This window comes from Cervus elaphus, chromosome 20 (genome assembly GCF_910594005.1).
Source record: "Cervus elaphus chromosome 20, mCerEla1.1, whole genome shotgun sequence".
Taxonomy (NCBI): domain Eukaryota; kingdom Metazoa; phylum Chordata; class Mammalia; order Artiodactyla; family Cervidae; genus Cervus; species Cervus elaphus.
This window is the reverse complement of record NC_057834.1, coordinates 131,940,198-131,965,408: the sequence shown is the minus strand read 5'-3', so window position 1 is coordinate 131,965,408 and position 25,211 is coordinate 131,940,198. Positions and strand designations below refer to the sequence as shown.

Genomic DNA, 25,211 nt, shown 5'->3' with positions numbered 1-25,211 from the left:
CTATATAGACATGTATTCCAGTGAGCAATCTACAGTGAGTGGGGAAGCCTTTGTTATTATTGTTTAGTTACTAAGTAGTGTCTGACTCTTCTGTGACCCCATGGACTGTAGCCCACCAGACTCCGCTATCCATGGGATTCGCCAGACAAGAATACTGGAGTGAGTTGCCATTTCCTTCTCTATGGGATCTTCCCGACCCAGGGCGCAAACCTGCATCTCCTGCATTGGCAGGTAGATTCTTTTTTTTTTTTTTTCTTTTTAATTGGTTCAACTTTCTTTTTTTTCCATTTATTTTTATTCATTGGAGGCTAATTACTTTACAATATTGTGTGGTTTTTGCCATACATTGACATGAATCAGCCATGGATTTACATGTGTTCCCCATCCCGATCCCCCCTCCCATCTCCCTCTCCATCCCATCCCTCTGGGTAGCAGGTGGATTCTTTACCACTGAGCCGGGGGGGAGCCTTAGTCCCTCTAGCTTTCCCACCAAGTAGGCAAGTTCATTTCCCATGTTCCCTGATGCCCAATCATCACTGGATCATCTGCTCAGGCTGGAACTGGCTTCCTATCTCTTACTGTCCCTAGAATGATGTTGCCATTTCCCAGCCTGGTACATAGGGAAGGACCCTTGGCTCCTGCTCCCTGCTGCCATCCCATCATCCTGCCTGTGTAGCATTCTCTCACACCAGCCCATTCATGACCCTGGTTTGCACAGTCCCCTCTCTGGCCCCCGGCTCCCCCAGCAACGTCTCCACATCCTGGAGCTCTTGTCCAAGGGCTCCCTGATTGCCCTCCCTCTCTTCTCCCTGCGGTGCTGTGACTGAGCTCTTTACCTGGTCCTCCACTATGTCATGGACTTCCTGGCGGGCAGGGGCCAGGTCTCATGGCCTTTGACCTGCCAGAACCTGTCAGTGCACCAGGCACATGCCAGGCACTCAGCCCACGCTGAATGGGAGGATGCTTTCCAAACCTTTCCTGGGCCTCTGGCATGGATGGATCTCCAGGCTCTTGGATCTCTCACCCGAGGCACCATCTAGAACAAAGGTGGGCAGACTGTTCCTGTCAAGGGCCAGGTAATGAGTGTTTGCACCTGAGCATTTTATACGCTGTCTGTTGCAACAAACCCTCTTTGCTGTCGTAGCATGAACACAGCCATGGCTGCATACGTTCAGGTGGCGTGTACAGCCATGATCCACGTACACACTGATATGTATGCCAACGAGTGTGGCATGTTCCAATGAAGTTTAGTTTACGAAAATAAGCAATACACTGGATTTGGCTCAAAGGTGGTAGTTTGCCGACCCCTGGTCTAGGAGATTCTTTGAGATACTTAATCACAGTTTTTGATCATCTTCTCTTGAGAGATTTTGTTACCACAAGAGCTGACGCCTATAATGTGCTGGACTGTTCTCAGTATTTTACAAACATCAGCTCACGTGAGACTCACAACAGCCATGGCCACCGTGAAGACCTCCATCTTGCTATGTTAGGCAACTCACCTAAGATCACACAGCTAAGTGGTAGAACTGGGCAGAGGCCAGGCCCTTACCACCCTTCTCTACTGTCTCACAGCATCCCAGGGAGGTCTCAGATCCGTAAGATGGGGGCCATGACTTATCCTCTCAACCTTCCCTAAGCTCTTTCTCTGGATCCCAGCAGCTCAGCCAACACTTGCTCATAAAATACTCTAAGGCCAGCTGTGCCTTCTGCAGACCCAGGGGCCTGGCCTCCGCAGGGAGGAGTCAGGGTCCTGCCTGTACATTCTTGCCACCATCACCCCTTCCAGGAAGCCCCAGGTCACCAAGCCAGTGCCAAAAAAGGGAGTATGTGATTACTATGCCCGTGATGGGAAAACATTGTTTTGCAGGCCAGAATCCAGAGCCATAAAATGTTTCACATCACGGAGTAGAGCACCATTGACGTGAGCTGCATTTTAGAGCATCTGACCCCAACGTGGAAGCCGATTACCCCGAGCAGTCAGCGCAAAACACTCAATGTTGAAGCTTTGGGATGGGCCCCTGGTGCACAATGTGCTGGTGCTTTCATTTGTTTCCCTCTTTTCTCTGGCCTTTGTTTAAAGACACGATCCTGTAATGATTCATTAACTAACATGCAGATGAGTGAAGCCGGCAAAGTGTACTTCTAAGGCAGGAGAGTGGCAGCACATGAAACAGGAGTGATTAAAGAGGCACGTGTGTGCACAGCTCCGACACCCAATTTGCACCTATTAGATAAATGAATAAAAGAATCCTTTGCTAGGATGTAATTACTGAGCACCTGCCATGTGCCAAGCACCGAGCTAGCTGCAGCCTGTAAGTTATCTCACTTGTCTGACAATTTGGAGCAGAATCTAAATGCCAAGGGCATGGTACAGATGCAAAGTGCTGGAGGATGGCAGAGGAGGGAGAGATGAAAGGCGGCCGCACAGAGGAGGTGGGCGTGCTGGGCCCTGCAGGCAGAGAAGGGTGGGCTCCATCCCAGAGATGCTCGGGGAACGAGGACCAGGGAGGGCAGCTGAGGAGATGAGGGGAGGACAGCGCAGCCTGGCTGAGTGTGCAGTTGGCTTTTGCCTGGCAGGCCAGAGCAGGTAGCCTGGACTTGCAGGTGAAGATGGTGGGAGGCTGTAACTCAGGAGGGAGGGGCTGGGGGCAGAGAGACCTGGCAGGAGGCTGGTCCAGGGTCCAGCAGCGGCAGGAGGGCTTCGGGGAGCCTGAGCCTGTGTTCACTGCAGGGTGGTGGAGGGAGTCAAGTCCTGGAGACTGCACCCCTTAGGACCTTGCTGCCTTTCCCAAGAACTGTGGTGGATGGGGGTGGGACCATGGAGGGTGCCCACCCTGGGCCCGGAGGACATCCCTTGCTTCCTGAGCATCATCCAGGACCAGCTAAAGACAGGAATCCCAGTCTTGTCAGCCTGTGCCCAAGGTTTCAGTGTGGCTGCAGAGGATCTGACAGCTCTTAGGCATATTTGGGGAAGTGCCAATAGATATAGATTGAGATTGTTTTGTCCAGTGACTGCATTTCTATAATCGCCTCCTAGTGAGGCTCTAGTCTGCTGCCCATCCTTCACTCTGAACCCCAGACTATGTGCCTCATGACCCTTTTAGAGTGAGGGTTGGGTAACCATGGCTCTTGGGCCAAATCAGGCCTGAGGCTTGTTTTGTTTGGCACCTTGAGCTAAGAAGTGTTCTTATGTTTAAAGGGTTAAAAAAGAAGTAAAGCACTACAAAGAAGGATGTGCAACAAAAACCTCACATAGTCCTCAAAGTCTAAAATATTTATAATCTAACTCTTTGCAGAAAGTTTGTTGACCTCTGACCTAGAGCAGTGGTTTTCCAACTGCATTCTCAGGAACCCCAGGTTCCATAACGATACTAAAGGGGCACAAACAAAGGTGGGAAAAGACCAGAATGGCCTGGATCTTGCTCCAACCAAGGCAGTTCCTTTGGATCTAGTTTGTGGTTGGGATTCTGTGACAGACACAGATAACGGTTCACTCACTGTCCCTCCCACTGCTTACCATTCTTAATAGAATGCTGGCTGTTGAAATGTGGCAATGGGCCTGGCTAAGCGTAGAGCTAAGGATAGGGAAGTGACAGGATTCCAGGTAATGGGACAGGGGCTGAGGAGTCCTCAGGGCATTTTCCCACTTTCCTCCTTGCTTTCCTGGAATACAGATGTGAGGACAGAGGTGGAGCAGCCTTCTTGTGATCATGAGGATAGGAGCCAAGAAAGGCAGAGGGGAAAAGAGGAGGTGCTCAAGACACTGAGAAAACTGCTAAACCAGCCCTGGAGTCTTCACTTCTGGACCCCTGCTATGTGGGGAAAATAATCTGTGTTCTGTATAAGCTTTTGCAGAGCTTCTGCCACTCACAGCCAATCATAACCTAATGACTGTGGGTTCTGAAGAAAGGCTTTCATTACCATAGAAAAATTCATCAGCTCTTGACCCTCAGGATAAAGTTCAGTTTCTTGGCATGGAAACCCTAGACTTTTCATGACCTGCTCTTGGCCCTTCTCACCTAGTCAGAGCCCCTCTCAATCCTCTGCTCCAGGCCTGCTTCCCTATTCCTCCTCAGAGCACTGGCTCCTGAGGGGTGACCTTGGCTTCCCCAACCCTCTGCCTTGGGTTCCTAATGCCCTGGGGCAGCCTGACTATTAGCTCCAAGAAAGGAAGGGAATTCCCTTTCTCTGGGCATGGACTGCATGGTGACTCCTGCAGGGGTCTTGCTGAAGGCCCAGGGCAGGGCTGGAGAACTGGTTCTTGGTGGGGGAAGAGGGGAGGCTGGTGGAAGGGCTGGCCTGAACCCTCAAGAATTCAAGCAGAAGTCTTCAGCATCTTTGAGAAATGCTTTTGAAAGAAAAGCCCAAGGGCAAAGACTGAGAAGGTTCAGAGGTTCTGGAACTTTGGTCAGTACCTCAAATTGAATTTTGGTGGCTCTGAGAGTAGTAAGCCCTTTCATGTGTTCATTCACTTGTTGGTTGATGGATTTATTCAACTGTTAATATGCCCTTGCCAAGTGCTGGGCTTTGAAGAAGCAACAGAGCTAAGACAAACATGAATACCACCCCGAGATCTCACAGCCTAGAAGAGGAGACACATGGGTACATGGGGAACGCAGCACAGGGAGATGAGTGCTGAAGTCAGGGCAACATGGGGATGTGGCAGATGTGAGGGGCACAAAATCCCATCTAGAGGAGGGGGCAGGCTTTGTCTTCAAACAGGAAGGCGCGTGGGAACCCACAGCCAGCTCCAGGGGAAGGGGGATGCCAAGATACGCTGGGAAGAGAGGACAACTGTGAAGAAGAAAGGGATCTGGGTGAGGACTTGGAGGAGGCCCTGAACGGGTCCCTCTAGAGCCACCCACTCACGAGGAATGAGTTGCAGGGGCACTTAGGGAAAACCTCTTTGATCACCAGCCAGCGTCTTGCACGGGGCCCAGCACAGAACACATAAGAGTAAATGTTTGCTGAATGAATAAATGAGTGAACAATGGGCCAGCACAGGGGTTCCTGACATTTGCACAAGAGAGTGATGGCTGCCAGGAGAGTTCTTTCAGAGGGAAGAGTGACACGGCTAATCCCCAAGGAGCGAATCATCGAAACACTGTTCTCGTCCGCTTTGAAGTTCATGAAACGCACTTTCCTTTCCCTCTCCCTCCCACCTCGCTCGTTCTCTCCTGCCTGCCTTTTACTTCTTTTCTAGCACAGGTGGATTAATGTCCTGATCAAACGCAGCGAGGATTGTATGCAAACTGCCTCACATGGCCTGATTTCATACCGAGAAGTTGTGAAAGGAAGGCAGATGTATGCAGGTGGGGGGCACTGATTCAGGTCTGGGTTTCAGTTCTGACCATGAAAATTTCATCAGCCACGTCCTTTCGGAGGCTAAGCTGAAAGGTCCTAACAGGAGGAGGCTCTGGGGCCCAGTGTGGGTGGGGCCGAACCTGAGGAGCTACCCGACCCAGGGACAGGTCTCCTCCAGCACTTAGTAATGTATCCAAACACCTGCGGAACTCCTCCTCTGTACCGGCTGCGGTGCTAACTGTGGGAGAGAGAAACAAATGCCGCCCCTGCTTTTGGGGCTCTCCTGAGCTATGGGGGAAAGAGATTCTAAACCCAGTGCAACGTCATATGCACAAAACAGAAGAGGTTGATGAAGTGCTGGAGGAACAGAGGCAGGACTAAGACCTGGTGGCGTTAGGAAGGCTTCTCTGCAGAGCGGAAATCTGAAATGTGTCTCAAAGGGGGACAGGAATTTGCTTGGAGGAGAAGGGCAGATACACTGGGATAGGATGTGCTGGACAGAGGTCTTAAAGGGCCAGCTGTGTTTATGAACCAGGAGCTCAGTGTGGCTGAAGCCAGGATTGCCTGGGGAGAGGCAGGCAGGAGGGCCCTGTGTGCTTTGCTGGGATCGAAAGGGGTTGTTTTTTGTCATATAAGCTGAGCTGGTCAGAACCACAAGGATGCTCTTTAAAAGTGCAAGTTCCAGGTTCTCATCTCACCTCTACTAATCAGATCTTTGAGGAAAGGATTTTGGAATTTATGTCTTTAAATTCTCTCCAGGTATTTCTGATGATTGATCAAATTTGGGAAATATTATTGTGGGCAGAATGACTACAAACACTAAGATAGCCCAACTGGCCGAGGCAGGACTCCCATTTCTCCAGACCATCCCAGTCCAAGGGAGAAGGTGGAGCTGGGCAACCAGCAGAACAGGCCAGCCTCACTTGCTCTGAGCTGCCATTCCTCATTTCCCTGAATCTGTTCAACTTCTGGGAGGATGGATGGGGTGGTGTCCATTGTTTATTCTTAGTTCCCCGAGGAGAGACATACCCTTCACCGGCCTCTGCAATGGGACCGTCAGTTCTTGTTCCCACAGCGTAGAGCTGCTCAGCCCACCGCGCTCAGTCAAGGCTGGCATCGTGACATAGGTTCTCGGCCATTCCCACGCCAGGTCACGGCTGGACCTTGTTTGGACCTTCTATTTGCCCTTGGAGGCCCTAGTCATTGGAACATTCCCAGCTCCCTCTCAGCCTCAAGGGAGATGAAATGTCCACACATATACACAGGTGCCAGGGATGTGTAATCATTTCCTGATTATAAGGAGACCAAAGGGACATGTGTCATACTAAGTTAACCTTAAAAATGCACCCCAATATACAGTAGGTGCAGACAAATACTGCTTGATTCCATTTATGCGAGGTGCCTAGAATAGCCAAATTCATAGAATCAGAAAGTACACGGGTAGATAGCAGGGGCCAGCGGTGGAGGGTGAGGAGGGGGAGTTGGAATGTAGAGTTTAATGGGGCCAGAGTTTCAGTTTAGGATAGTGAAAAATTTGGGAGATGGATGATGGTAAGAGATGCACAACCATGTGAATGTATTTACTGCACTGAACTGTAGAATATGATTAAATAATAATAAAATAAATATGATTAAATAGTATGTTTTATACTGTGTGACTTTTGCCACACACACAAAAATTTTTTTAGAAGAGACACATGTCCTTTTCTATAGACACATATTCTACAGGCAAAACTCTCAGCCCCTTTTCACGACAGTATTTTTCTTCACCTGCTTCTTGTGAAAGGAGCTGCTGCATGCTCGGAAATCTGCTTCTCATTCACTCCAGACCCTTCATTCCCCATCCTCTTTCTCCTACATTGTCACTCTCTTCCTCTGCGCTTCCTTTGTCTTCAGTCTACAACCGTACTCAAAATTCCAATCTCCTAAACAACAAACATCCTAAGTAGCCCAAAGCTTTCTGTTCACCCAACCTCCCTCATGTGCCCTTTCTCCTTCCCTCCCTTTACGACAAAGTTGTCAAAAGGGCTGTCCACAGGCCTGGCCTCTAGAGCAACCCGCTCCCCATCCACACACTCCCCACCTACTTCTGCTCAGTTCAGTTCAGTCGCTCAGTCGTGTCTGACTCTTTGAGACCCCACGGACTGCAGCACGCCAGGCTTCCCTGTCCATCACCAACTCCCAGAACTTACTCAAACTCATGTCCATTGAGTCAGTGATGCCATCCAACCATCTCATCCTCTGTTGTCCCCTTCTCCCGCCTTCAATCTTTCCCAGCATCAGGGTCTTTTCCAATGAGTCAGTTCTTCGCATCAGGTGGCCAAAGTATTGGAGTTTCAGTTTCAGCATCAGTCCTTCCACTGAATATTCAGCACTGATTTCCTTTAGGATTGACCAGTTGGATCTCCTTGCAGTCCAAGGGACTCTCAAGAGTCTTCTCCAACACCACAGTTCAAAAGCATCAATTCTTTGGCGTTCAGCTTTCTTTATAGTCCAACTCTCACATCCATACATGACTACTGGAAAAACCATAGCTTTGACTAGATGGACCTTTGTTGGCAAAGTAATGTCTCTGCTTTTTAATATGCTTCCCGACAAAGCACCACCGAAAGATCTTCTTCCAAGGCCAAAGCCAACAGTCTCTTTCCAGTCCTTTTCCAACAAGATATTTTTCAGCATCACCACTGTCAGACATATCCTGGTTGGAAACCTCTTGCTTTTGCAACTCGATTCTCCTATCAACGGCTCTTTCTCTGCTTCTTTCACTGGATCTCCGTCATCTGTAAGGATTGTGTTGCCAGACCCATTCTGAATATTTTCAATCTCTTCGCTCTTTCCAAGAAGCGTTGTTCATTCCTTATGCTTGTTCCCAACTGTGCGCCAATGCAATGACACTCACATCTCTCTCCTGAACCCAGATTTATTCACTTTACAACCAGTGTATCCAAATGTCACTGAATGAAACACAGGCACTTCAGATGCACCGTGTTTCCCTCTTGACTGCTGCCAAGCTTGTTCCTCCTCTTGTATTTCCTTTGAAAGCCTCCCATTAGTCCAAGTCAGAAAACAGAGTTGTCATCTATTTGGTCATTGAATAAACGTTTACTGAGTGTCTACTGTATGCCAGACACTACGGTGGTCACTTGGGACACAGTGGTGAATGAGACCTCTCCTCCTCCCTCCATCACACATCCAATCAGCCACCAAGTCCCATCTCATTCCCTAATGAGTGTGAAAGTCACTCAGTCATGTCTGACTCTTTGCGACCCCATGGAGTATATAGTCCATGGAAATCTCCAGGCCAGAATACTGGAGTGGGTAGCCTTTGCCTTCTCCAGGGGAATCTTTCCAACCCAGGGATTGAACCCAGGTCTCCCTCATTGCAGGTGGATTCTTTACCAGTTGAGCCACAAGGGAAGCCCTCATTCCCTAAATTCCTCTTAAATCTGTCTCCCCCTCTGTGTTTCCTAAGTCTTGGTTGATGACCCTGTTTTTCTTACTTGGGTAACTGCTTCAGCCTCCTAACTGGTCTCACTCCCTTTAATATCCCTCTCTAATATCTCCACTGCTACCAGAGTAATCTTTCAAAAATTCTTTCAGCTATTGCTCTGGTATAGAAAAAAGAGTGGCCCTCATCCTTCTCAAGGCTTATACCAGTGCTGCAAGTCCCAACCCCTCCCACTGACTCTGAGACCATGTTCCATCCAATGGCATAGCACAGTTACTTAAGTTCATGGGCAATGGACCCAGAAAGATGGGCTTTAAAGCCCAGTGCTGCCACTTAATACTAATTACATGCTGTGACCAAGTTTCCCAACTTGTCCATGATTCAGGTTCTACATCCATCAAATGGGTATTTTAAAATTTAATTTTTTTTGTGTGCTATGAAGAGAATGAAATAAAGTCATTTACACAGAAGGCCTAGCTCAGTTCTTGGCACATAACAGGCATAGAATAAGAGATCGCTATTACTGTTATTACAAATAGCCTAATACTTCTACTTTTAGAAATCTGTTTCAGAATAAAACCTAAGCCTCTCTGTCAAGCCTGTGGGTTCACCTTGATCTGCATCTTGCGGACTTTCCAGCCTCACCGTGATATAGGCATGTTGATTATTTTCGGTTCTAAGAGGCTGTCCTAAACCTCAGTGCCTCGGCACATGTGTCTGCTCTGACATCCTCATCCTTCAAGACCGTGTTCAAATGTCACCCCCTTTGTGACAAGTTCCCTGACCTTCCATCAGTGTCTCTTTTCTAGATTTTCCCATCACACTCTGGACACAACTCCATTAGCACTTGTCTGAACTCTAGCTTTACATTTCTACCCATCCTTCTCTCCTATGTGCACATTCCTCAAGGGCAGAGATCATACCAACGATCAATGAATGAATAAATGCTAATCTCAGGAAACATACTGTGAACTTGGAAAGGCTGTGATTTTTGTTGAAGGAGATGTCCCCAAGGTGGCCAGCCAGGCAGTCTTTGGATGCACTGAATCTCTCCTGTTGGCTGCTGATCAGCGGTAGGAATACACTGCATTTTCTCTGCTTTTTGCAGGAAGGCAGCTCCTACCCTTCAGTCTTAGACTTTGAGTTTCTATATTTGTACTCTCCTTTCTGCATTGTATGCTTCCTGGCTGTTCTCCTGGGTTGTGTCAGTGAGGAACTCCCTTCAGTCTTCCTGGGCTTCCCTAGCACTACCTGAAGCCCACTAAGAACCCATGAAGATCCCACTAAGAACATCCTTCTCTATAACCTAACTCTGAGGCAGTGCCTTTCAGAGGGACTGGCTTCAGAAACCCAAGCTGGAGTAACTTCTTGCATGGCATGTGGGGTGGTGACTAATATGGGGCCATTGACCTCCACACACCAGTCAATGTCTTCTGAGGGCAAATCAACTGTTTCTCAAAAAATTTTCAGGACTTTCCTATGCTTCACCCTCTACCCCATCTTCAGATTAAAAAGCAAACAGAGATAAGCATCTGTAGTTCTTTAACAATGCCCCAGATATAGCCCTCTAGTCAATAACTTAACAACTTCTTCTGGTCCTTCTTCTGGGTTAGCCTCCATTTCCACCCCTATGTGGCTGAAGCATCCTTCTCCACTGAGTAGGTTCATCATCAAATGGCTTGATAAAATATGATTCTTTATTTGCAAAATGACTTGCAGAGGAAATCTGTTTCCAGTGTTCCAAGTATTGTGGTCCTAAGCACTTTTGAGCAAACAATTTTAAAATGTTGAGTAAAATTTAAAAAGAAAAAGAAAGCTTTTTACAAGTTAATAAGTGTTCTAAACTGAATTATATTGTCCTAAAACTCATATGTGGAAGCCCAAACCCTCAACGGGATAGAGATGGGACCTTTAGGAAGGTAATTAAGGTTAAACGAAGTCAAAGGGTGGGGCCCTAATCCAATGGGATTGGTGTCCTCAGAATGGGGGAGGAGATACCAGAACGTTTCTCTCTGCATGCGCGCAGAGAACACATGAAGACATACTGAGAAGGGCGTCATCTATGAGCTGGGAGTAGATCTCACCAGCAACCAAGATTGCTGGCATCTTGATCACGGACTTCTCGCCTCTAGAACTGTGAGAAAATAAATGTCTCTTGTTAGAGCCACCCCATCTGTTATGTTTTGTTATGGAAGCCCAAGAAGACTCAGATGGCAAGAACTCTCAGAGTCTAAGCCCTAGTGAATGTAGAGATGCAAAAAGTGATTTGGAGTGTGAAGTACCTTTTTAAAAACTGGGGGGCAGAGCTTTGCTTTTCAGGGCCTTGTGGAGAAGGGGAGCAGGAGACAAAGGGCAGGGCCCCCTACGGTTGGGAACTTTCAGATGACATCCCCAAACAAGGTTGAACGAGTTAAAGTTGCACCCTTAGTGCGAGGCTGAGCTAGAAATAAGCCTGCTTCCTTCCCATACAGCACTGCTACCCTCTGGGTAGATCTGAAGGCTGATTGTTTATTTCAGATTTTGACACTGAATGAAAGGAAATGGAAAACTTCCTCTGAGACTCTATCATGATAAATCTGTCTTCATATGGGTTTGCAGCCTTCAGATAACTTGGGTGATTTGAAACCTTCATACTGAGAATTTATTCTCAGTGGTTTCTGGCTGTTAATGGCCCCGAGCACAGAGCAGTAACAAATATACCACTTTCTACCCAAATCTCAAAGAATTTCCTCCAGACAAAGTTTATGATTCTAACCGCATAGTCAAAAATTATATGGCAAAGAAAGAAACACGATTCTGAGGGCAAGAGGTAAGAAACAGCAGGAAACAGAGTGAATCTTGCAAAGATTTCATATACTAAGATTAAGAGACACAGAATATAAAATAAAAGTGCTTAATATATTTAAATAACTTAAATATATGTAAGGAGCAAGAGACTATAAAATAAACTCAAAAGCAATTAGAAAAACTACATAGAATTTCATAAATGGAAAATACAATATTTGAAATTAAAATAAATCTTCAGTGAATGAATTCAACAGAAGTTAGACATGACTGACTGAGAATTCTTGAACAGAGTGAGAGAAAATGATAGAGGTTAAGAAGAAAAGAAGATAGAACGAGATACATTGACGTGCCTTGTCAGACTGCCAGAAGCAGAAAAGAGAATAAAGGAGAGACAACAGCTGAAATGACAATGGCTAAAAATTTTTCCAAACTGATGAAAGATGCATTCCATAGACTCAAGAAGTTTAATGAAATCAAACAGGATAAATACCAAAATATCCACAACTAGACACATGATGACGGAACTGTAAAACACTAAAAACAAGCAGTAGGATAGAAAGAGATGAAAAAGTCCGAGTCATTTTATGAGGCTAGCAATATCTTGATACAGAAATCTGCCAAGAGTGTGTGTGTGTAATGTATACAGAATATATTTTATTTTGTTAAATCTGTAATATATAACAAAATAGAAGCAAAATCACTGTAAAATACTAGCAGTTCAAATATAGGTATATTTTTAAAGTGAAAATACTAAATGACCAGATTGGGTTTATCCCAGGGATGCAGGGTTGGCTTAACATCAGAAAAATCAAAGTGGAATTCACCACATGGGAGAATAAAGGAGAAAATCATATGATTATATCAATAGATGTAGGAAGATGCTCAATAAAAGTCAACATCCATTCACAACACAAGCTTTTAGTAAACTAGGATTAGAAAGGAACTGTAAATTAAAACAAAAACTTCAGCAAACATAATACTTAATGGTGAAGAAGTAAAACAATCTGACATTGAACAATGGCAGAGGTACCTAGCATCATCACAGTGATTTGACATTATACTGGAGATTCTAGGTAGAACATTGGGGAAGAAAAGGTTGATAAGGAGGTATAAGATTGAAAAGGAAGAAACAAAACCATCATCCTTTGCAGATGATGATTGATTTATGTAGAATATGCTAATGAATTCATAGATAAATTCCTATGGGATAGCTGTAACATATAAAAATTAATTGCATTTCTAACCACTATGCAAGAAACAGGTAGAAAACTAAACTTTAAAACATATGATTTATAAAATCAACAACAAAAATATCTAGGAATAAATGTACTATGAAATGTACAAGATTTATAATGAAAAGTTACACAAGTTTATTGAAAGCTATTAAAGAAGCCCTAACTAAGTAAAGATATACCATATTTACACACTGGAAGATTTGGAATCATAAAGGTACCAGTTCTTCTTCAATTTATCTATATTTTTTGTATAATTAAAAATTCCAACAGGTTATTTTGTGGGTCTTGGCAAGATACTTATAAAATTTATTAGCAAACAAAGGGTACTTCACAGGAAAAAATACTGAATGAGAAAGATGCGAAAAAATGTACAGAGCAGTACAAAATGAAACATGGCAATACAGAAAAACCTTAAGGACATGATTTTGAGTAAAGCTAATTAAGACTACATATCAATACAACATGATTACATTTACTTGAAGTTCAAGTGCTGGGAAGCTAAACATTGCATTTTGAGGGATACATACTTATGTGCTAACTACAAAGAAAAGCAAAGGAATAATAAAGTACACAATTGAGATTAATAGTGGTCTGAGGGTTAGGGAATGGAATGAAGTTACTGAGGGACACAGATCACTAGTGTATCTGTGGGGCTTTTTGTTTCCCCTCGAGCTGGGAGATGGCTACACAGTTGTGTCTTGTGTTGATGTTCTTTATATCATAATTTACAAGTATGTTTTTTTATCAACTTGATATTTATTAAGAACAATTTTTAATAATTGTCTTCAGAAAATCTATGAGAACCAAGTTCTGGGTTTGAAATCCCTGGCAGAACAAGTGTCTCCAATCCAGTCCTGCCCACAGGACACGACCCACACTCCCTACGAGCCTTACCTTGGCGGGGTTGAGTGCTGTGATGATCCACACACAGTGGGCATTGTTGTCATACTGAATGGGGAAATTGGGGGAGGTGATGATGCCCGAGGGGCCTCGAAGGTGGGCATCACACATGCGGGCTGCAGAGAGGAGACGGAAGACAAGCATTTTAGTTTAGACGAGGACCAGTTCCCATCCCCACCTCCCAGCCCTGGCCCAGAAGAGCCTGAAGTCTGTACATCGTATCCCAGATAAAACCTTCTGCTTCCTGTTTCCTTCCCCCATAGTTCCTAGTGGGCTCAAGAGAAGTCCCAGTTCCCAGAGCACTGGGGGCAGGGGTAGACCCCACATGCCCTGACCTGCTGCCCTCTAGGCGATGATGGACTCACACAGTCCAGCTAAGCAAGTCCCCTTGTCCGGACTCCACTGTGACCCAGCAGCACATTTCTATCAAGAGGGTGTGGGCTAGTACTACTCACCTTGACCTCAAGCTAAGTGGACCCCAGGCACCTTTTGACCTGCTAAGCTGACCTTTCTGCAGTCTCCCATGTGCTCTCAGGTCTGCTGAAGGAGAATCTCGGGGTGTCCTTGTCAAGGCCACCCCCACTAGGTATCAGAATGTCTGTGCCCAGGAACTCTGCAAGGACCCTGGCTTAGCCTGGTGCCAGGCACCCGGAATGATTTCAGGGACAGTGAAGTACCTTCCCAACCCTTCCCCACACTTAGCATATGCCTGAAATAGGCTTTTGACTGGAAGCATAAAGATTCAAGGTGAATTAGAAGAAGTGCTCTCCTCAAGTAGATATAAAGTGTTATCAATCACAGCTTAATCTAATTAAGCTCTTTAAAATAGCTTCTAAACTAATTAGATTAAGTAGTGATTGATACCAGTTAAGGTACTACATTGTATCTAGGTGTTTGCCTTCTTTAAAAACGCGTTCTTTAGTTCCAGCCACTTCATTCTTCAATGTTAGCACTCAGCTATTTTAATAAAAAGTTCTATGAGCCTGTTCTGTTGCTGCCCACATCGCAATTTATCCTAATTGTAGGTAAAGTGCCTAACAGTAAAGAAATAGTGAGCAAACTCAACAAGCCTAAGTGTATAAAATGAAAGAGGTGTCAAACCTGGTTTCCTCTGATGGGACAGCATATCCTACAACGGCTCTCTGTGTGCGGACAGGGCCAGGATAAACCTTTCCCAGAAACCCTGGCTAGGAGGGCCTGGGAAGGAAGCGCCCCAGTTCCCGGACATAATTAATCTCTTCTCATTTCACACACTCATTCCTGTGCTCATTCATTCCCACATATATTGAGTGCCTATTACAGGCCAGGCTGAGTGTGGGAAGAGAAAAATGTCCAAGGCACAATCCCTCTTCTCTAAAGAGTCACTAGCAAGTGGAGAGAACAGATGTGAAAACAGTTACAACTGGGCAGAGTGAGTGTTGGTAGGGGGTTACTTGCAAGAGACTCTGGGTCAGAACTGCCCCTTCTGTTCTACGAGCTCATGCCCTCCAGTGAGGAAGTTCTTCTGGTTACTCATCCCAGTCCTGAACCTGAAGGATATTCTTCTTCATCCTGAACTCAGATATCGTGTCAAGTTTGAACCAAGTTCTAGGGGAATCCTCTCCCCTACTCCTCTCCTGTGCATCTGACTGCCATGTAATTCCATCCTGAGAAACACTGACATTCACCGACTAGACTTGATACAACTGCACCTGAAGGCAGATCGGCATGGTGAGGAGATGGCAGACTATGCATTTGGGGCTTGGCATTTTGGATTTTGTTGGTTAAGTCTGAAGTGAAAGTTTAAGTGTTAGTTGCTCTGTCACGTCTGACTCTTTGCGACCCCGTGGACTGTAGGCTACCAGGCTCCTCTGTCCATGTAATTCTCCAGGCAAGAACACTGGAGTGGGTAGCCATTCCCTTCTCCATGGGATCTTCCTGACCCAGGGATCAAACCCAGGTCTCCTGCATTGCAGGCAGATTCTTGACCGTCTGAGTCACCAGAGAAGCCCTGGTAAGTTAGAAAACCTCTCTGATTCTACTTCCTCATCTGTAAAATGGGACTAGTGATATTGCCACACTGAAGCATGATGAAGGTGAAATTCTATGAGACCTTGGATATGAAGGCTCACCCAGGACCTGGGACATTGTCGATATTTAACAAACGGAAGGTGGGACAGTGAACTCAGATGCTGTGTTCATTCCATCTCACTATCTCCCAAGATTTCCCAAGGCCAAGAATCTTTTATTCTACCTTTTGTGAAGTTTCTTTATAGCATCCCCGCCCCCCATGACCACATTTGAGACTGCCATCATTACTAAACAAATTAGAACAAGATAATCAAAATCAAAACTCTAATGCTAGCCCACCATTGCAAAGCAGGCCTGAGGCTTCAGAATGCTAGCCCTGCAGGGGATCCTTACAAGCCTCTACCGGTACCACATTACACCTCTTCCGGAGATTCAGGTTTTGCTGCCAAAAAGCCCTCAGCTTCAGACTTAATTTATCTTGCACTTGTTTCCAAAAATTAGATGGTATTTGCAGTTTGTTGAAACGTGGTGAAGGTGATTAGGGAGAAGAGGTCAAAAAGCCATTTACCACTTTAAGGGCTTAGAGGGGTTTAATTAAAATATTAACTATCGGCAGCTAGTTAGCATGGAGCACCTAAAAATAGATTCACGATGGAGCACCGGCTTCTTTTCTCCTCTGCTGTCTGAGTAAGGTCGGGAGGTCTGCGGACAGACAGACTTCCCTCCGAGCAGCCAGCCCCTGGGATCCCACCAACAGATGGATAGTTCATTGCAGCAACCTACACGGGCTGGCGAGATGGTAGATGCTCAGACAGTGACTGAATAAATGAATAGACACCAGCTTATGTTTCTGTATTTGCCTTTTCCCATCAAATAAATGCCCTGCTGGATAACTTTCAGGAGGTTTTTCAGGACCTTCCGAGCCCAAGCTCTGCAGCCAGTTCCATTGTTTCTCTGAACATCGCTGTACCATATAGCAGGGGCAGTGTTCCAGGGGACTTTAGGAAGAATAATTTAGACCCATAGCCAGTTCTTGCATCAAAACAACTTGGTACCAAAAAGAAAACTGCTCTAGATGCAAGTGCCTCTGGTCTTTTATCTTCTCCCCAAACTTTATTCCCACCCTGCTCCACCCTGGCTTCACTCACTTCTCCTACTATTGACCTTCCTCCTCATCCTCTACACACTATTCTCTCTAGAACCACCTCCTGACCACCAATTCTAGGGCAAACAACCTCTGACTTGTAGCTGTAATGTCTTTAAGGACCGCCTGCTTTAACTCCTGCCTTGATTGAAGCCTATCTTCCCCTCACAGGTCCACCACTTCCTCTGCAGCACTCGGCAATGGAGAGTTTTCTCCTCCCTCTGGTGTTCCCTTCCACAAACAACTGCTAATCCCCCAGAGGACATTTTCTTTGACCTTCATCTGTATCTCACTCCACTCCACTCACTCCAACTTTCCACCATCAGCTCCCTGTCTTCTCTTCCCAACTTGGATCTCATGGTCCACTGTTATGATCATTTTCTCGCAAATCCACCTAAGTCCTTTAAATGGTTGCCCAGAAGACATCAATTGTGGATGAACCTCTTCACCTGCGTCCTCCAGCCCTTCCCCAACGTGGTCAAGCTCTGCTGGAGAAAAATCACCTGAGTAGGAAGATGTCACTATAAATTCATGATCGTTCACCTCAGACAGCTGTGGATATTGTCGGGCAACTCTGCCATTTAGCTCACTCTCCTACTCTGTTCAAAGCCCTTTCATGCCGCTTGCATGTCCCTTTGACCTCTCGCCCTTCCCCTCACCTCCCCTTACACTCAAGCGATGGCCTTGCTTCAGTTTTTGTGGGTGAAGCAGAGGACATTTGGCAGGGGTGCCCTGTTTCTCAGGTCTGCAATCCCATCTGCTTAAGTCTGCTTACGTTCTCTTCTTCTTCCTTTTGGTCCCAACAGAAGAATGGTTCCTTCACTTTTCAGAGGTCAGCCCTTCCTCCTGAGATCAGGTGCTCCTGCCGAAGACCAACCATGTTCCTATCATATCCGGAGCCTGCTGTTCTGGGACCCAGGAGAGTCCATCTGTGAGATCTTAAACTCCATCACCTGGTTCCTTCCCTTGCTGCTGACTCATCCAGCAGAGTAACTTTGGTCTCAATGCACCCCCTGGTGTCCTAAATCCTTTGCTCTCCAGACTCCGGGCTCGCTCATTTCTCCCCATCTCTCCATCCCCTCCCGACCCTTCTCACTACTTAGCCTGAACCGCAAGACCCTCTCCAGCAGTTCCCATCACACTCTCCTATCTGCCTTTGATGAATTCTCTTGTCCATCCTTATTCATTCTTGTTCATTCCTAATCCTGGGTGCCATGGGGCTGCAGGAGAATTGTGGTACCACCACAGAGAGATTCATGATTTGCCATCGTAATGGAAGCTTTGGTCCAAGTCGGTCTTCTCCCTTGTCTTTGTTCTGCTTCCTCGATGGTTCCTTACAGGGCAACTTCAAGCACCCACCACTTAGTTGAGCCACTTAACCCCAGGGGCTGCCTTCAGGTTTTTGTTGTATTTGACCTTTCTAAAGCGTCTGACCGCACTGACTCTTCTCTCTCTGTGAAACTTACATTCACTGGCTCCCATGAGACCTCTGGCTCTTCTCCAGTACTCTGACTGATTCATCTTATCCAATAACTCCCTAAAAGTAGTTGTTTAAACCTGTGCAAAGAATATACAAAATTTTGCATAGTTTTTGCAAATTTTCTGTGAGTTCACAATGAGATCAAAACGTGTGTTAGTCGCTCAGTGGGGTCTGACTCTTTGCGACCCCACAGACTATAGCCCTCCAGGCTTTTATGTCCATGGGATTCTACAGCCATGAATACTGGAGAGGACTGCCATTTTCTTATCCAGAAGATCTTCCTGATCCAGGGATCGAACCCTGGTCTCCTGCATGGCAGGTAGCTCCATTTGAGCTATAGGAAAGTCTCTGAGATCAAAATAAAGGTTACCAAAAAGTGTGTGTAGGGGCAGTTGTTCTATGCGATTCCATCTAGTGTGTTGACTCTGAATTGGTGTCCAGGTGCATTTTTCAAGTAGAAGTATGGGCCTTTGGTCAGCAGTGGAATTCCAGTTCAAAAGATTAGCTTTGTGTCCTTGGGCAAGCTGGCAGACCATTCCAAGCTTGAACTAAACATAAAATATGGATATTGCCTCTTTCCTTTTAAAGAAATTATGAAAAATGCTTATTGTACTGCTTCATACAAGTATAAATAGCTTAATAAATGGAATTTTTAAACATGAGTATATATGTATGGGTCAGGGACGCAGGGAATAATGGGACACGTATTCTAGTGCAGTCAGTACATCACCCAGCAGAGAATAATGACAGAGGAGGGGTGACATGCAGGAGGGGAGACGGAAGGGGGGAAGAGAGAGGAGGGGAGGGGGATGAAGAAAGAATTCTGAACAACATTAACGTTTAAAGGGGAAGCCCAGGAAGCTGATCCAGGAAGAAAGATGATTACCCGTAATTTTCATGCATTTAATTCAACCCGTACACACTGCTATATTTAAAATGGATAACCAACAAGGACCGACTGTATAGCACAGGGAACTCTGCTCAATCTTACATGGCAGCCTGGATGGGAGGGGAGTTTGGGGGAAAATGGATACATGGATATGTATGGCTGAGTTCCTTCACTGTCCACCTCAAACTATCACAACATTGCTAATTGGCTATACTCCAACATAAAGTAAAAAGCTAAAGAAATAAAGAAAATACTGGGTTCCATATGTAAAATAAGTTTGACAAACCCTATATTATAAAGCTGTCTCTGGCCTGAACTGAATTAGTATAACAGTATAACATCATTTCATGTTGTCCTCAATCTCCTTTGGATGATCAAAATTCTCTAGTAGTCAACTGAGAAGCTTATTTCCTCTGGTCAGAGGGCAAGAAAAAAATAAGGCCTATGAATTCTTAATTTCAAATTCCAAAATGAGGGCACAGTTCCACATTGTTCATTCATTTCAATCACTGATTCATTCAGGTTGTCCGCAAACATTTGCTGAGAACCTATCATTTGCCGAGCCCCATGTTTTAGTAGAATTAATTGTGTGGAAAATGAATGCTTAAAATCAAATCATATTTTAAATGCATTAGGCGAAAAATAATATCACTATGTGTGGTGGTGAATACTTTTCAGACTGTGGTCTTTTGGTAACCTGCTTATTAGTAGAGTTATCATGGAATTCACAGTCTTGTCCCTTTCTATTTTTAAAGCGGGCTTCACCTAAACTCTCCATTAAAAAAAAAATCACTTGTAGAATAGTGAAAGTCAAAATTGCTCAGTCGTGTCCAACTCTTTGCGGTCCCACAAGGGAAGTCCAAGAATACTGGAGTGGGTAGCCTATCCCTTCTCCAGCGGATCTACCGGGGGTCTCCTGCATTGCAGGCAGATTCTTTACCAACTGGGCTAAAGTAATTCTGACTAGTTAAAAATAAGACATTTTAAATGAAAAACATTCAAAACTGCCAAAATTAAAGGACCCTTGAATTTAAGATCTATCACAGCCTTTGGTTTTCAGGGAAGACCAGGACAGATTATCCAAGTTCAAACTCAGGAACCTCTGCTGCTTTCTTCCTCCCTCACAATGACCTTGGGAAAGAAGGAAAGAAGGAGAGAGTGACAGGAAGGTGAACGTGCTCTAGAAGCCCCTCTCCACTACAGCTGGCGCTGGTCACTTTCTATAAAATGGCTTGTTTAAATCTCGCAAGCACTAGGCAATGGAGGTTTTGTTTCCCCAGTTCACAAATGAAGGCCCTGTGGCTTCAAAAGATGAAGAAACCTGCCCAGAGTCAGCAAGGTAACAGGTGGCAGAGTAGGGCTCTAAGATCAAAGTCTAGGTGGGCTTCTCTGGTGGCTCAGATGGTAAAGAATGCGCCTCCAACCCTTGGGTTGGGAAGATCCCCTGGAGAAGGGAACGGCGACCCACTCCAGTATTCTGGCCTGGAGAATTCCATGGACTGTATAGTCCCAGGGGTCGCAAAGAGTCGGACACAGCTGAGCGACTTTCGCCTTCACTTTCACTTTCAAAGTCTGGTTGCCTCCCAAGGTGTGTGATTGGACAGGACGGTGAGAGATCTGGGACCCATAAGAGATCTGGGGCCGCTAGAGGCTGCGGGTGCACTCCAAGGCATGGGGAAGCTATATCCCAAAACAAAAACTAAACATGCATGCACACAGACTCACAGATCCGCTGGGTTCATTTCTAAATTAGGTCTTGCATGTTCACTGCCATGGTAATACTGTAAAGCGGTGCTCTATAATCACTACTTTTTATTTATTTTTTTAATTTTATTTTTAATTGAAGGGTAATTGCTTTACAATATTGGTTTGGTTTCTGCCATACATCATCATGAATTAGCCATAGGTATACATATGTCCCCTTCCTCTTGAACTTCCCTCCCACCTCCCACCCCTTCACACCCTTCTAGGTTGTTACAGAGCCCTGGATTGAGTTCCCTGAATCATACTGCAAATTCCCATTGGCTATCTATTCTACAAATGGTAGTGTATATGCTTCCATCAATCACTGCCTTTTAGCCAAAGAAAAGAGATTCAGAGAGGTGAAGAGATGGGCCCAAGGATACCCAGTTAAACAATGGTGATGACTGGATTTGCACCCAATTTTGTGTGGCTCTGTTTTCTGGGATTTCCCCCCACTTCCCAGAGATAGAGGATGGGATGGGAATGGATGTGAAAAAGCTTGGCCTGATGCTTAGTCAATAATGCGGCAGAGAATGCAGAATCCAGGGGGTCAAAATCACTGGAGGGGCTTGACTGGGGCACACAACACGTCTGGAGGAAAAGATGAGCACGTTACTCGGCTGTGAACTTTCTTCTGAATCACCGGCTCTCCCCCACCCTGGGCTTACGGGTGTAAACACCCACTGTTACTAAGAGAACAACCTGCCTCCAATGAACAGGTCTTGGGGAGAGATCAGATCCCACCACTGCCTGAAGGCATTGCTGTTCTGGCTCCTCAGAAGGAATTCTGAAATGACTGACTGTCAAAGGGTCCCTTGATCCTCAGACTTGATTCTATGCCTGTCTACTCAGCGGGTGTCTCAGTTCCCTGGAAATGGAGTGTTGTGCTATTCAATTATTCATTTATTCAGTCATCCATTCAACACATGCCACTGGGCACCTACTATGTGCCCAGTCCTATTCTAGGCAGTGAACAAAACAGATGTCCTTGCTCTATAGAGACGTTCCTCTAGTACAAGGATGTTTGTTTTCTTGTCCAGCACTTCCCAATTCATAAAGTGTTTCCGTATCCACAACTCCATTTGATCTTCACCTTAGAACAAGATGGGTCAGGTAGGAGCCATGATCTACATTTACAAATGAAAAAAATAAGCCCAGGGAAAATAGGGGCTTTGCTGAATTGCCTGTGGCCAGTTGGTGGCAAAGCTGAGAGCAATATCCAAGGATTCTTCTTTTGTTTGAGTTTTTAGAAAAAAATCAGCTAAGTGGAATTTTTGAAATAACTAAAATCAGTCAGGGTGCAAGGCACAATAAGAATGGTGGATCGCGGCCACCCCAAAGCTGAGTGACCATGAATACATCTAAGCCTTATTTGAGAGATTTTCATGACCCGATTCCAGAGCTCTTATCAACATAGTAAAAAAAGAGAGTGGGTCTCAGCTCCAAATTGCCCATTGCTCAGGGTAGCAGTGATCTAAGTTCTCATCCCAGACCCCATCTTACTCTGCATGAATTTCATTTTCATGCATGTGCCTGGAGAGAGGCAAAGGATCTCCTTAAACTGGAAAGATTAGGAATGTAGTTTGAGCAGGCAGCACACTTTCTCTTCCAAGGGGGTATGCAAAGGAGCAACTGTTGTCCGTGTTCACAAACTCTAGAGTGATTCCTTACGCTTGCACCCAGAACCCTTGAGTCCTGGTCCTGTGTATGAACAATGGAAGAAGAGAGATGCATGCAGTGTGGGACAAGAAAAGCTGTCTAGTGGAGCCCTGGGTGAGGAGGCCAGGGGCTTCTCTACTCTAGAAGCAGCTGCTGTCCTGCCCCAAAGAAGAAATACACTCAGGTCTGCTATTTTAAGATCATGTGTGAGAGGGGAACTCAGCCAGCCCAGATTTGGTGCTTGTGATTCCTGGGATGGCAAGACCCTTGAGGACAAGATGTTCAGGTGTGGGGCTGGAAGAATCCCACAGAGAGTAGTGTGAGGCCCTGGTGCATGTTACCCCTGCAGAGCTCGGAGGATTCTCTCAGAGGTGAAAGGTCTGTTTATTGCTGAGTATGTGAGAAGAAACAAAGGCACTGAAAGAGGTTGAGGATGGCTACGTGCTCTGATGGAGGGATTCCAGGTGACATGATACACGCTGACTTCCCTTCGCATCTAGGTGTAGCTGTAACGTCTTGGTGCAGTGGGCCAGGAGCCTGCTCATGTATGACTGCCAACTAGACTGTCAGGTCCAGGCAAGGCGGGGACCACGCCTCTCTCCCCCACCTCTGTATCTCCTGCTCCTCTATAGGCCTATAGGGTACAAAGGAGGTGCCAAATAAATGTGTTGATTTCATTGGTCAATGGGTGCAGAACCTGGGGCCTGGAGAGCAGCGAGAGGGAGGTGAGCCAGTCCAGATGAGAGCCAGGACCCTAGTATCAGGAGCTGGGCTCCATTCCCCATGCCCTGCCCGGTTTGTTGGCCAGCCTCCCTTTCCAGGGACGTGCTTACCTCGGCAGACCGGCCTGTGGTCGCTCCAGGCGGCAAACATGTCGCTGACTTTCATACAGGTGATCCGCTTGGACCCTTGCAGGTCATAGCCCTCGTTGCAGGTGAACTGGACACTGGATCCTAACCTGGGAGACAAGGCGTGTCTGTGAGCCCCAGCCCCGGGCCTCCCAGCCCTCCCGAATCCTTCCTAGTTCCGTAAAGAACACCACGCCAAACTTTATTTCTCTCCTGGCCCTTAATCTCTGCTCCACTGTTTACCACTTAAAACCTTCATTGGAAGGGATACCTGCTCTTCATCTCTCTCTCTCTGTTTTTTTTTTTTGGTACCATTTGCTTTTAGGATCAGAGAAAGCAATGGCACCCCAGTCCAGTACTCTTGCCTGGAAAATCCCATGGACCGAGGAGCCTGGTAGGCTGCAGTCCATGGGGTCGCTAAGAGTCAGACACGACTGAGCGACTTCACTTTCACTTTTCACTTTCATGCACCGGAAAAGGAAATGGCAACCCACTCCAGTGTTCTTGCCTGGAGAATCCCAGGGACGGGGGAGGCTGGTGGGCTGCCATCTATGGGGTCGCATAGAGTCGGACATGACTGAAGCGACATGCAGCTGCAGCAGCTTTTAGGACTGCGTTAAAAAGGTGACTTTGTGAGCAAAACAGCAGTCCTCTGAGATAAGCATCAATTAGGACAGCTAGGAGTGGGTGGATGACACCCAGAAATTTTCATGAAACTGGACGATTATGAGGAGATGCTTTGTTAGTTAGAAACTTTACAAAAGGTACCATCTCAGTGCCCTGGGGTCTCTGAGATGATCGGCAGTGTGAGCTGCCTGCTGGCACATCATTACTGATGATGGTGGCCCTTCTTACCCCGGGTATAGGTCTGCCGGGTGACACTGGCAGTCTACAGCCCTCCCCTCTCCCTGAAGGTGTGGGCACTATTCCCAAGACTGGATGAGAGAGAATGTTAAAGGCAAAGCTCTTCTCCAGGAAGTGAGCCTATATGCACATGGTCCTCGCTAGTCCATCTCCAGGAAGGCCAGCTCCTGTCTGACCCCCAAGCCAGGCCATCCGCCCCCCTTCCTACAATCAGAATGTTTCCAAACAGATCTTACCTGAAATCCGAGCCTAGTCTTTTGCCCCTTTCAGGTATGCCAGGGTCTGGACACATATTATGCCCTTGGGACACACCAACCTGAGTTACTACAAGGCAAAAAAACAGCACATACAGAGATGGGTAGTCACAGGAAGGCACCCGCTGGGGCCGGGTCTCAGGATGGGAGGTGGACGCTGAGACAGCAGGAGGCCCGGCTCTGCTCGGGCCTGTGGGGCTGCTGGGGTCTACGGGGCTTGGGTTTCCTGAGTGTGCAGATGGGGAGCTGCTTTTGACAAATTCCTTTGGGAGCCAAGTCCAAGTGAAATTCATCAAGAGCATGTGGGCTCAGAGGCACCCCAACCCAACAACCACACCATCCCCTTGCCCCAGACCGGCGACCAGAGGTGGAGAGTCCACAGCCCCCGGTGACCTCCCCCATCCTTCCAATCTGCTGATGGCGACTCTAGATGAGATGAGTCCCCCAACCTCGCCCCCAATGGAGAAATGACTCAAAGAAAGTTAAATAAAAGGTGGATGCGTGGTCAGAAACGGTAAAGAATGTAAGAGAAAGCTGCAGTCTGAAGTTCAAAGCAGAGACTTGAGCTAAAACACGGGAGAGAAACCTGCTGAGAAACCTCTTCCCACCAGACAGTTCTCAACACAGAGTAAGTGGTAACCAG

The 25,211-nt window shown here is 46.3% G+C and overlaps 1 protein-coding gene across 2 annotated transcripts in view; it reads right to left on the bottom strand.

Moving 5' to 3' along the window:
- The window catches only part of CSMD2 (CUB and Sushi multiple domains 2), a 684,323-nt gene that overhangs the window by 290,363 nt on the left and 368,749 nt on the right, over positions 1-25,211 (bottom strand). For both annotated transcript variants that reach the window (XM_043878199.1, XM_043878200.1), the window contains exons 8-10: positions 24,551-24,638; positions 23,436-23,560; positions 13,672-13,793 (exon numbers count right to left, since the gene is read on the bottom strand). In XM_043878199.1, coding sequence (XP_043734134.1) covers positions 13,672-13,793; positions 23,436-23,560; positions 24,551-24,638 — 335 coding nt within the window. The remainder of the gene's footprint in view (positions 1-13,671; positions 13,794-23,435; positions 23,561-24,550; positions 24,639-25,211) is intronic.